The sequence below is a fragment of the Mastigoproctus giganteus genome, chromosome 12 (assembly GCF_048544385.1).
Source record: "Mastigoproctus giganteus isolate SK-2022 chromosome 12, ASM4854438v1, whole genome shotgun sequence".
Classification (NCBI taxonomy): domain Eukaryota; kingdom Metazoa; phylum Arthropoda; class Arachnida; order Uropygi; family Thelyphonidae; genus Mastigoproctus; species Mastigoproctus giganteus.
The window spans coordinates 147,412,814-147,426,753 of NC_143586.1; the positions used below are offsets into that span (position 1 = coordinate 147,412,814).

The following is a 13,940-nucleotide window of genomic DNA, read 5'->3' on the forward strand; positions in this document are numbered from 1 at the left end:
AAAATATATATAAAAATACAAATTTTGTGAGGGAAAATAAAAGAAAGAAATTACCAAATATTCTGAAGCCATTAGAAAAAAATGAAAATTTTATCCAATTTCAAAGTTCTCGACAACCGCACAACAGAAAATAAATTTCCTCAAACAGTAATTATTATCAATAAAGCTGCACTCCTCCCATGCACCCGTTGGACCAACTTCCACTATTCAAAATGTATCGAGTTGAACATAGATGTCAGCACTACATAATCACATGCTTCACTTACGCAATAGCTCACAGTTGATCTGTCTCTCTGTATGGTTTTGCTTTCTCAATGGAAGAAGCAGATCCACGGAGTAAGAACTTATTCTATAGATTAGCTTTTTTTATAGCACCGGAAGTTAAGTAAAATCGCATACAAGCAGTGGTTTACCCATATTAAATATATATATAAAAAAAACAGTACTAGAATGCCCAAGGGATTTTTAGAAACTGGCCAAAGTCGGTCTCTGCTATGAATTTCAGTTTTGTCTTCCAATCAAACTTTTATGTCCAGAAAAGATATAATAAAAAATTAAAAACGAAAAAAAAAAAAAAAACATAAGAAAATAAAGACGCAATATATCTGTAAATTCTGCAGTCAAATATGAAGTTTTCTCAGCAGTGTAGACAAGCTGCCAGGACAGCTCATGGGGTTTTGTCATGATATACAAAAATTTTGATAGCAGGGATAAGGAGGTGATTGTTCCATTGTATAAGGCAATAGTCAGGCCACATCTTGAGTACTGCGTACAGGTCTGGAGGCCTCATTTTAGGAAGGATATGGAGCTGCTGGAACGAATATAGAGAAGGGCAACGAGATTGGTGAGAGGAACAAAGGGGTGCTCTTAAAAAGAAAGGGTTGAGTTCTGCAAATTGCAGCGTCTGGAGACTGAGCACCTCGATAAGACAGTCCAATCAGCGCTGATGAGAGTGTCTCGATGGACCTCGATGGGATAATTCCGTCAGTGCTGATGTAAATGGATCATCCATTTACGAAACTTCTTTGTTATAGAACGAGTACAAAGAAGGGCAACAAGATTGGTGAGGGGAACAAAGGGGTGCTCTTACCAAGAAAGGCTTAAGTTCTGCAAATTGCAGCGCCTGGAGAGTAGGCACCTGCGAGGTGATCTGATTGAGATGTATAAGGCCTTGAATGGCTTGAGCAAACTGAATGCTGATGGGATTCTTCCTCTTGCTCAGACTAAGAACCTGAGGGAATACAGTTTCAAATTGAGGAAGGATAGTTGTAGAATAGAGGTGCGGAAATTTGCCTTTAGCCAGCGAGTAGTTGATTGGTGGAACAGGCTTCCATCTTTTCTTGTGGAAGCTAATAACCTAAATAAATTTAAGGCTGAGCTGGACAGGCATTTGGAATGAATAGGAAGGGGGTGAAATGGGAGGGTCTTTTTTTTTCGCTGATGCAGCATAAGCTTGCTTTCTTGCATCGTATGTCTCTACTAATGCTAATGCTAAACGAACACAAAAATGAATACTACGTGATACGCTTGCACAAACTAAGAAAAGGTGGGGGAACGTTCCTAGACCTCAAACTCGTCACTGGTTTCCATAGCAATGAAGCAGTGTTTTCAGTCCGCATATTTCGGAACAGACCTCGTAGATCATTTATACATCGTAAGTCGTTTGCTGAAGTCGTGTTATAGCTGTTGCGTTGTTTAAAGAGTTGTCATGGGTTAAGTGATGGAAAAAAGAAAAAGAACGTTTAATTTTGGGTTTAATTTGGGTTAAGTGCGACGGAAAGGTATAAATTGATAAATTAAGATTATGGTAATGATGCTGTACCTGGCTCGTGTGTTTTTCACCAGCTTGTATAATTTCTTAATGTTTGTAAGGATTTAAAAAATTCCGAGCGATTTAAATGCCCATGAGTATGGGCTTGGCACACCCAGGGTCCTGAGCCGGATATCATCATTCTTCTCTTTCTTGGTGATTCCTTTCTACCACTCTCTCTCTCTCTCTCTCTCTCTCTCTCTCTCTCTCTCTCTCTCTCAGGGTAACTCGAGAAATTTTTTTTTTTTTTTTTGGCTGGTGCATCATAAGCCTCAGGCTTCCTTGCACCATATAGCTAATAATAATAATAGAGCAACAAGTGATGCAATTCTGAGAGAGGATTTCGGCAAACAAATCTGCTAGCTTGGTTCTTTCTGCAGTGTTTTATTGATGAACAAAAGCCTCAGACTCGAAACATGCGAAGAGCTTATTATTATTATTATCATTATTATTATTATTAGCCATATGGTGCAAGGAAGCCTGAGGCTTATGCTGCACCAGGCAAAAAAAAAAAAAAAAAAATTTCCCTATTACCCTGTGAGAGAGAGAGAGAGAGAGAGAGAGAGAGAGAAATGATGATATCCAGCTCAGGACCCTGGGTGTGCCAAGCCCATACTCACCAGATGTGAGCCCCTGGGGATAGGGTTTATTCAAGTTTTTCATAATGAATCCCTCCTTACTCAGTTCTATGGTTACAGCCTTCACAGATAGCGCAGTGGTTATAATTACCATCGTCCACTGCGAGTGGAAGTGGTTTAGATTGAATCCCATCAGGAATTTTTGTAGGTTTCTTTTAACAACGTGATAGATTATTCTGAGTAAAAAAGTTCTTATAAACATGTGTCCAATTCTCAATGGATACGGAGATACAGCTGTTTGAAACTGGTGAGCACAAAGCCATTATGAGAGGTATTAAAGAATGGTAAATGACTTATTGTTTGTATTTACTGACTTTTTGATTGATACAAAACAGAAATAATTGACACATTTTTTACAGTTCACACTAAATGTTCAAAAAGTCCACCGCCAAACTCAATGCACTTTGCAGCTCTTGTGGTAATATGATGTATTGTTCTTCTGATGTCGTCTTCTTTATGATGGCAACAGTATCCAAAATGCAAGCTGCCAATGAATTGGACCACCGAGGCCGATCTATCATTCAGGCTTGTATAACTCAGACGGGTATAATGTGCAGGAGCTCTGTCATGCTGATAGTACATACCAATCCTTGTAGCTAAGGGAACATCCTCCAATAGTAGTGAAAATTCGTTTTGCAGAAATTCTAGGTAAATGTGCCCTGTAAGACGATTTTGTAACACAACAGGCCCATCAACTGATTGTCGATGATACAGCACCACACATTTACAGAGAAGCGATGTTGGAAATTTATTTTGCAGTGGCATGTGGATTTTCGTCTCACCACCTATGAGAGTTACGGGTGTTGTTGATACCGTCAGGGGTGAAAATAGCTTCATCGCTGAACAGTATTAACGGAATTAATCGATGATTAGCATTTACCCACCGTTGGACAAAATTCCAATCGCTGGGCGTTGTCTCCTGGTTGAAGGTGTTGTACCTGCTGTATGTGAAATGGATACAAGCCGTGCTCACGTAATGTTCGCCATACTCTTGTCTGTGGAACACCGATACGCGTAGAAATTTTTGGTGTACTAATAATAGGACTACGTTCTACCGACTCAAAATCAAAATCAAATTATTATATTAGGGTTACCCGTAAAAAAACCCGTTTTTTTGGGGGAAAAAACCTTGTTATCTACTCCTGAGACCGACTAACTCAGCCACGGAGTGAAAAAAGCCCACTAAAGTTCCTCGCGTAATCGACGAGATTCGAACCAGGGCCTTTTCCACATGGTGTGGGAAGGACGGTGACGATACCACTGTGTTACCAGCGCAGACTACATTCTACCGACTGAAGAATGTGTTCTATTTCATCCACGTTTTTTTTCATTTGCATGTTCAGAAGAAATACGAGGGCTGGGAACTGTACCAGTCTCACGCAGCTTGGTATAAACCTGGTATACTGCGGTTATAAACCATCAAAGGTATTCTCAGTAGCAGTAGCACTTCCACCACAAAAACCGCAGACAAACACCATATCAGCGTATGTGATGTGTGGCATTGTTAACGACACTTCTAACACCGAACAGCGTCAGATTATAACTGCTTTTTGGTCACATCTGATTCAGGGAACTGTGCGCGCCAGTTTCAAACAGCTCAATCTCCGTGTCCATTGAGAATTGGACACATGTTTATATGAACTTTTTTACTCAGATTAATCGATACTATAACCTCCCAAAATATTTACTGTTCCTCCTGAATCACCCTGCAATTATATACTGTACTAGTTGCTTTGGCGTTACACGAGGAGAATCATGGTGTTTCGAATAAGATCTACAAACAGAGACAAAGCATGGAATGGCGATCAACGCCCTCTCTGAGATAAAAAAAATTCCGGTTTCAAAAGTCAAACACCAAAATGGTGTTAAACACTTTCTTCGAAAGCAAGAGTGACGTTAATTGCTTTCTTCGAAGACAACACTATGAGGCATTCTATGTTGACTGTCAAAGAGATGTGGAGCTAATACTTCTTTATTCCCTAATTAATTCTCCCCTTAAAAAAAATCAACTCTGCCCTGACTGGTTTGTTTGTTATTTGGTTTTTAGGAGCATTGGCAACTAAGGCCATATTGCTCCGGGATATGCGGTGGTCATTCTCTGACCTTTCCGCATCCTCCATATTTGGTGGTGACGGGCTCGAACCCTGATCTAATCAAGAAACGTGTGCTATGCACTGCTGCTCCTTCCCACCTGGCTACGGAGGCACCTGCCCTAACTGGCGAACGATTTAAGTTATAGAGGACATTAAAAGAAAATTGACAAAATAAATTAGTGATATTCAATTTAATTTCATTTAAAATGTTTCCAACTCTCCAACAGACCTCAGAAATGTTTCACTGCTCAAGGATCACTAGTATTAGTAATGGTGTAAGAAAGCAAGCTTATACAGCACCAGTTAAAAAAATAACCAACATTTATCATCTGCCCATCACCTCTAACAATTTGTCTAATTCTTCCTTGAATTTGTTCAAACCACCAACCTATACAATAGTGTGTGTACAATAATGGCAAGTGTTCTAACACTCAACTATCTGCTGGCTGAAGGCAAATTTCTGCACACATAGCAACCATCCTTCTTAATTTGAATTTATGCACCCCTCATGTGTGTTGTCTGATCAAGAGGATTTCATGAGAATTGAGCTTACTCAATCCATTCAAAACCTTAAATACTCCAATCAGATCCCCTTGCTGGTGCCTAGTTTCTAGATGCATAAATTTGCAGAACTGAAGCTTTTCCTGGTAAGAGCATCCATTTGTTCCACTCACTAATCTCGTTACTTTTCTCTGCACTGTTTCAACAGGGTTCAACCCCGGGGGCTCACATCTGTTGAGTATGGGCTTGGGACACCCAGGGTCCCAAGCTGGATATCATCATCCTTCTCTTTCTTGGTGATTCCCTTCTACTTTTGACTCTCTCTCTCTCTCTCTCTCAGGGTAACTTGAGAACTTTTTTTCTTTCCTGGTGCAGCATAAGCCTCAGGCTTCCTTGCACCATATGGTTATTAATAATAGATCGCCACTTTGGCAAATGAGGCTTTCAGACCTATATGCATTACTCAAGATGTGGCCTAATCAAAAAACATTGAAAGTTTTCCATTCTAACATTGGTATTATTATTATTAACCATATGGTTCAAGGAAGCCTGAGGCTTATGCTGCACCAGCCAAAAAAAAATTCCCGAGTTACCCTGTGTGAGAGAGAGAATGATGATATTCATCTCAGAACTCTGGGTGTGCCAAGCCCATACTCACCAGATGTGAGCCCCTGCAATTATTCTTTACATTAACGCATTTTTAGAATTTGTCAAACTTTGCCTCATGGTTAATAGGTAGTAATATTTCGCATGCCATAAAATTTAAGATTTCATATTCCATTTGATTGGTTGTCTTCATCTGAGAGTTTAGATAGCCAGTCATAACACCATTTCCATCACACTGTTCGCCACTGAAGTTGTTCCACTTGGGAAGAATGTGCTACTATACTTGAAAATTTATATGAATAACTGTGATATATGTTGTATGTACATTACTAGCAATAGATGCACTAGAATGTCAAATACTGTTTGTTACCACCATGGCATAGAAAACCGGAAGTTCTATATATATATATAAAGTGTATAATCATCAGCAGGCAAACAACAGTAAGCAAACGGTCACATCAGCAAAAAAATTTCTCTGAAAGGCAAGTGTAGTGCTTTTGAAATGCATAGTGATGTTATGTCCATCAGGTGATGGACTTTGAAAGGGATTGCTGGATCATTGGGTTGGTCATCAAAGGCTGGATGACCAACATTGCAATTCACCATCTGCACGAATCATGATGTTCAATGGTTGGAAGCTGTTGGTAATAACGAGTACAGGTAGATGCTCACACATCACCAGTGCTCTGATGGCTTGAGAAGAATGTCAGGATCGATATATTCATTTAGTTACTGGTGAAAACAAAGTACTAGAATGCAGTCTTACTGCTCGCAGTCAGTTGCTTCACTGCCTCTGATGATATGTCATCATCATTAGTGTCAGTAGTAGTGCAAGAAAAGAGCTGCTTGGGAACAATAACTGTGTGTCTGAAGATATGCTCAGGATTGGAGGTAATCCAGCTAGCATCAATGAGATACATAATGAATGGAATTGTGGAACTTGAAATCATGGTACAGGAAGCCATTAGCCATTCAGCTGCTGTCATTTTTTGGTAGTAGGTTGACAGCAAGACATTATGCTGAAACTATTCTAAGATCAGTTCTTCCGATGCTCCATCCCAAATGTTATTTTCCAGTTGCTCAATGCCTCACAACTTTAATATCACATGTCTAGGTATATTATCTTACTTTAGGGGGTCTCCCAAAAGCTGGTTCATTTTCATGATACATTGTGATGTTACAAAACTGAGTAGAAAGATCGGCACGTGTTGGGCTATTTGTGTGCATGTTTTGTTTCCTGCCACTTAAATGATAATTCCTAAGGGATGTGAATACGATTCCTTGGCCTGCACTTCAAGAGCTGTCACCCATTTAGCAGTTGGAGGGGATCATACACCACACTGTCATGTGATCATATTTTCAAGCATCTTGTAATCTTGTATCGACTTTTGTAATGTGACCATTTTGGAAATTCTTATACCCTTATAAACATCAATTGTTTCTCACTTTCTCCTCGTTATTCTGTGGTACACCATCATACCAAATTTTTTCCTTCAATGCGAGCTGCATGAGTTACACATTTTCTACTAATATTGTCAAGCAATGTCTTACAACAAACGTTCATTTGATTCAATGTTTTTCTAAACAGATTCAAGTTCATAACCTGCACAGCATCATAAGTGAAAGTACAGTCATCAGTGAGATATTCTGCATTTCTAAAATCCAGAATATCCATCACATCCATTACTCACATGGCAAGTGTACAAACCAGCAAAAGAAATCATTTCAAAACAGGAGAAAGAACCTCTCAGACCTTATCGACAAAGATTAAAATTATGATCCAGTCCACAAATTAAATTGCCAACCTGTGAGTATTGGCTGAAATATGAACGTATGAAGAATGCTTTTCACATTATGGCTTTGAATTAATTTTTGTGTATAATGCATTATACATTATCTTATCACAATATTGTAAACAATTCAGTACTTCCAGCACATAATTTACGGTAAAGACATACCTTTCTACAAGACGATGCTGAAAGGTGTGTGCCTTGTTATAAAGTTCAACCTGCGGTAACCTGCATTGAAGAAAATATGCTATTATCAGAATGGACAGGTTGAGGAGCATTGAGTGAAATCCTACTGAGCATTAGTGAGATAAATAAGTATCTGTGAAATTGACCTTGGAAGTTTTTTCAAGTGTCATTTTAACTAGAAATTACATGATAAACTTTGTTACACATGCATTTTGTAAATAGTACATTTTTTTCAATTTTGGCGAGGCACACCGGGAAATAATCGTTGATATTGTTTGGGCTAAAATGCTAATTGTTTTACTGATGACATCTTAACCAGCAGAACCAATAACAGAGCATTTTTTCAACATTTTCTCAAATGTTCTTACACACTGTTCAGCCATTTTTACACTTCTTAAAACTTAGAATGGTTTATTAAAATTGAAGCCATAAAATAAACATAGATCAATTGCTTTCAGGCATAGGTTGCCTTTCTTCAGTCGAAAAACATTAGTACAAAAATTAATAAAGAATGCCTGGTATGGTGGTCATGCGATGAACCGTGTGCTGACAACAATTAGCATTTGGCAAAACATTAGTACAAAAATTAAAGAATGTTTGGTATGGTGGTCATGCAAAGTGAACGGGTGCTGGCAACAATTAGCAGATGGAAAATTTGGGCAGCATACCTAAGCGTTTTATATATATAGATTTTTATGACTTATACAGTCTTCAGTCCAATGTCCATATTTAGATATGGAGAATTCTTGGAGAATACTTATTACAAGAATGTGTGTTACTCTGAAACTGGATTAGGTGTCATGGTTTGTGGGTGTTTTCTTGTGGTATGAAAATGTCCACTAGTCAGTGCATAAAACCACAAATGCTGCATCCCATATTGATGTTCTGAACATCAATATGGGATGCATCAATTTGTATGCCCTAACTTGCAGGTATTTTATGAAAGTGGCCTTTGCACCTCCCAACTTGACAATATTCTATGTCAAAGCAAGGATTGTGAATGGTTTGAAGAACATGAACATCAGAATAAACACCAACTTGAATGATTTAAAGGAGCTGTTGTTACTAAAATAGCACATTAGCATCGACATATTAATGCCAGATGTATTATGTCTACATGTGTTTATAGGCCAATCTGCACATTGTGAAAGTTAAAAACCAGGAATAACTCGCGCTGAAAACCCTATCACCCAACAAGCACAATGTTTAATGGGAAAAGAAAACCCTACACTTTCCATCTGAGATCAGCTAGCTACAGATCAATTGAAGAGGCATTTAAGAATTCCTCCAACAGAATTTAACACAGACTTCTCTAAATGATGATAAGATTAAGGAATCCAAGTCTTAGATAAACATGGAACAGTGAAATATGACTTAAGGGAAAAGGTAAGATAAGATATTTAAACAGAAGTGTAAATGGTAAATAGTGGTTACAGGCAGAAGGAAAGTAACTGGTTCCAAAACACTCTTTTTTAAAATACTACTTGTTTATTCAACAATATACACAAACAGCACTGAATTCGCCATATCTAAAAATACATTTCAGTATTCACATGAATTAACAGTTCGATTACAATTCTGAATAATAAATTCTCATTCTGCATATTATGTACAAATACAACAAGCTAACTCTTCAAGAATATATAATAAAACTGAAATTTACTACCTTCGTCATTTATAAATATACTATATTTAAAAACAGCATTTTTCTTTGTTTTTTTTTTGATACCTCTGATTAAATATTTCAATGAAAAATACATATAAAAATATAGTTATGAAATGACAATACATGGTTAATTATCCATTAAAATAAAAATATACTGTATATATATAAAATATTCTTATATCATGTGAATTGGAAAAAAACAAAATAGGCTTTTATTGATATTCATATGATTTACAAAGATAATGTTGACACTAAATTGCTATCTACCAACATTTCAGGATTCTTTCTAAATTCTATCATCAGATCTAATGGGACATAATAATAAGGCTTCACTCACAGGGCACCAACAACACCAATATTAAATTACTATATGGTAACATTTTTGGGAATTTTTCCAAATCCTGTCATCAAAGCTAAGTGTGGCTCAGTAATAAGACCTCAGTTACAGGACACTATTGCTATACATTCAGAATTTTTGAATGTTTATCAATGGTAAACTGTAAGTGGGCATTCTCTTGTGAACTTCATTTGGTTTGTTTTGGATTTTATTGCTGCATTAGCAATTAAGGCTATAATGTGCCAAAAGCAGGTCTTATATAGAAAATCTCTTGTGAACCACCCCCAGGTCTGATAGCAGAATTTGGAAAGCATCCTCAAACTTCACCCAATAACAATTTAGTATAGAAATGATAGATATACGTATCATTTACACATATCATTACCTATTTTTTTTCCGATCCATGTGGTATAAGTGGCTTAATACATGTATATTCATATATTTTTATCTTAATATATATATATAAAAAATAATTTCATACTCCATACAAGTATTATTATTATTTTTTTTTTTTACATGCTATAGTCTTACAAAATCCTACACATACTGTAATGTTTCACAAATTTCAAATAAATGGCATATGAAACTATTTTGAGCCTGGATTACTTTTATTTTGTTCCCTATGTATAAAATTAAAAGCTCAGCTGGTTTGATCATTAAACCCAAATATCATAAATAAACCTAAAGAAAATCAAGTGTTGAGTACTTTTGCAGTAAATGGTAAAATTTAAGTTCTTTGTTTAATGTTAAATAAACACACAAAAAACAGAAAATATGATTTAAGAAAAAGTTAGGGGGTGGGAAATTGGGACAGTAGCGGTTGACTGGTAAACAACACAGTCAAAAGGATATCCAGTAAAATTTCAGCATTTATGTTCGAATGGCTTAAGCAAACAAGGCAAAATTAAGATACAGGAGTTTTATTAAAACAGATCGGTGTTAATTAAATGGCAGACAAGAGGTGGGAAAAAGGAAGAAAAGCAAGCCAGAATAGCAATGGTAACAAAGAGCAGAGTGACCTTGGGAAAACAGCAAAACTGTTCAAAAGAGGAAACTGAGTCAATGCACATTAGAAGCAAATGAGATCAACATTTTTAGTTGCTCCTTTAATATCAAATTTTAATATCCTTAAAAACAAAATAAAAATATATAATTTATGGAAACAGTTTTGGATAATAAGGAAAATCTTAAAGTGGGTATATGCTAACTTGAAATCTTTTTCATTAATGATCTAGAAATTTACAATTATTAGGCAAAATATTTGAAAAGTAAAAATCCTCAATCTTAAAATAATGATTAAGGCCAAGTGCTTCTCTAATTTACAGTAATGTTACACTATATTTCAATGCATTTGCAAACAATTATCAAAAATTTGTTTATTTTTAAGTTTCTAATTCTGCTGCATACAGATATCTTAACTTTCTTAACAGATGCAACACATAGTTAACTAGAGCAAGTTCTGCAATCCTACATTCCTTTGAATTTATTGAGATACATGCTCAGAACAAAATGCTTCACCCACTTTGTCTTTGTCTAGCTCAAGTTTGCAGAGTCTTTTTGTTCTAAAAAACAAACTTTGGCTGTAAGCTTGCATTCTGTTGAACAAATTCTTTGAAACATTTATTATCAAAATATTTCTTGCTTGTCACTATCCTAATACTGGTAACTGAAGTCCAAGAATTTCTTCCTTCCTCACAAAATATTCTTTCAGTCGTGCTATGCCATACCTATAATAAAATTTAACTGTTTAGAATTCATAATCATAACAAACAATTTTTTGAAAGAGAATTACTTATATATAAAATAAATGAGCCCACTGTTTTTGTCTTCAGCAGTCTCTACTAAATCTTATTTTTGCTGACATAAGAACTTATAATGTGGTCCACAGAGCTCAAATCATGTTATGTGGCAAACAGTATTTAACTCATTCCTGAAATCTTGTTTTGTAGTGTATAAAAATAATAGTTAAAAGGAAAATATTCATTTTTAGGTATACAGATAGATTATAAACACAAGCATTTCACTTTTTATCAATTCAAACAGATTCATGTGGAATAAAAAATTTACTACTTTCAGTTAAAATAATTTCACTTTCTTTGGTTTAAGCATCACAACCTTGAGCACACACTGTTCAATGAATCCAATTTGCATCAAGTGGAATTAACAAAATTTTTCAATGATATATTTTTTGATTGGGCTGCATTTTTTTTTCTTTTTTTCATTTTACATCTGTTTAGCATGGCTAATTCTTGAGAAACTTAACAAAGGAAATGATGGTGAAGTTTAAAGCGAGCCTTCAAAGTGCCATCTCTATCAAGAAATCAATTTGTTAGGAAAGTATTAACATACTTATGGCAGTCGCATTTTCTGTGGTTTATAATTAAATTTTCTTCAGCTTACTGTGCTTGAATTAATGATGAAACTGCTCATTTTCACTTGAAAATAAGGTTCAACTATCTTTATTAGATACTGCAAGTTCTTATTTCATATTAACACTTTTTCCATCTCTTATTGGCTGCTGTTCTTCCACACCAAGTGCAAAAACCCTGGGGTTTAGTCTCCTCTAGATGGAGGGAGGTAGATAATACTTTTATGGGCTTTCTTTTCAGCATGTCAAGAGTAAGTCAATTTCAGGATGACAAATTTGAAGTATTTCAACAAGACAACCAGAAAACCACACAAAAATGGTTCTCAATATCAAGTGGTTTTTCCTCTAGATGCGGGAAAAACTATCCTGATAATCACTCTGAAATAGAAATTAAATTATTGTGCCACATGTTTTCTTAAGGAAATGACATTCCAATAGCCCAAGAAAAATGTAACTCTGTATCTCTGATAAGAAAAACTCTATATTTTAACAAAATCAGAGGCATGCGCATTTATTGTAATAAAAAATCCTGTTTATATTCTTACCTGTATACATAGGGAGTAGTGCACTAAGTACTGTTGGTCTATGAGGATTAACAATCCAAAAATGGCAGGATTCAAATCACTTACCCATCTTCTAATCATAACGTAATTCATATACACTAAAACTGTCACTTAAAAAAAAAAAAAAAAGCACAACTACTGAACCATCTCCAAATGTGAACAAATTTAAATGAAATATTCATTTACACTAACTGACTATGGAACAAGCTTCAGTACAATTTTCCCCTCAATTCAACATATAAGCCACAAGGAAAATAAATATTCAGAAAAATAAATTTAAAAGTATAATTAAATTCAAAGTATTTAAGGCTATTCACCATATCTAAAAATATTGGAGGATTTCTAGAAAGTCTTATTCTTTTAGAAAGAAGGATAAATGAAAACAAAAGTTTACAGACTGCAATTCTCATTAATTGTTAACTTTATAGTAAAACATGCAATAAACAAAATTAGCCAATCAAATTATTAAACTAGCTAAATGTCTGAAAACCAATAAAAATGAATGTTGTTAAATTTATTAAGTATTATTAATTGTTATGAAGTTTAGATGTGAAAACTTAAAAGTTCAAATGACGAGATCAAAAAAAACTGTGGTAAAAGCAGTTTTTCTGCTGTGCGACCAATTTTATTTATAAATCATATTTCTTTAAAAAATATATGAATAATAAATACACAATTCAATTTTTCACTGGCATGCATTTCTTACCCTAAATAGTCAAAATCCAGCGAAGAATGCTCGGCTTGAACAAGGGCCCACAAACCCCAGAAGAGGTGCGCAGCCTAATTACAAAAATAGGAAAAAAAGTAGTAAATAACTTAGTTTACAAAAAATCAGAAGTAAAAATATAGAAAATTCATACTCCTAAGGGGGGGGGGAAATACATTCACCTGCATATTACAGTATCTTCGGCCCACATGAACATTAAAATAATTTATAATGTTCTGTAGAGTTAATAAAAAAAAAAAAATGTAGTTTTTCAATATGCTCAAAAAGAAATGTAAATCTGTCTTCAAGAACATAGCATTAAAAAATCTGCATTATAGAAAAAATTCTCTATCAATTTTTGTTGTAAAATTTATGGTATCAGATGCTTAATATAAAATAATAAAGATAATAAAGATATATAATAATAAAGATGTGATGTAATGAGCATCACTGTTTTCTTTAATCCTATTTTTTTAAATTAAAATAAAAAAGTATATCTTTTAAAAAAATTTTTTATTTTATTATTTTTTAATTCATTATGAGAGGCTAACTGTGTCTGGCACCAGACAAATGCTATACGACCAAATGTATTTTGTTTTGGAATTAGCAGGAATGTACAAATACTGCTCATCCAGCAAACTCTAATTTTCCCCCCCAACCTACCTTTCAAAGAGGA

General features: G+C 35.1%; 2 protein-coding genes across 6 annotated transcripts in view; both read right to left on the reverse strand.

Annotated features, from left to right (window-relative positions):
* LOC150077497 (NADH-cytochrome b5 reductase 3-like) overlaps window positions 1-198 on the reverse strand; it is a 63,287-nt gene extending 63,089 nt beyond the window's left edge. Inside the window, exon 1 of the mRNA XM_090386822.1 lies at window positions 55-198. Within this exon, the coding sequence (XP_090242948.1) occupies window positions 55-72 (18 nt within the window). The 5' untranslated portion in view covers window positions 73-198. The remainder of the gene's footprint in view (window positions 1-54) is intronic.
* Window positions 199-10,896: 10,698 nt separating this feature from the next.
* The window catches only part of LOC150077498 (ethanolamine kinase 1-like), a 131,029-nt gene continuing 127,985 nt past the window's right edge, over window positions 10,897-13,940 (reverse strand). For all 5 annotated transcript variants that reach the window (XM_090385610.1, XM_090385609.1, XM_090385612.1 and 2 more), the window contains exons 7-8: window positions 13,265-13,338; window positions 10,897-11,354 (exon numbers count right to left, since the gene is read on the reverse strand). In XM_090385610.1, coding sequence (XP_090241736.1) covers window positions 11,276-11,354; window positions 13,265-13,338 — 153 coding nt within the window. In that variant the 3' untranslated portion in view covers window positions 10,897-11,275. The remainder of the gene's footprint in view (window positions 11,355-13,264; window positions 13,339-13,940) is intronic.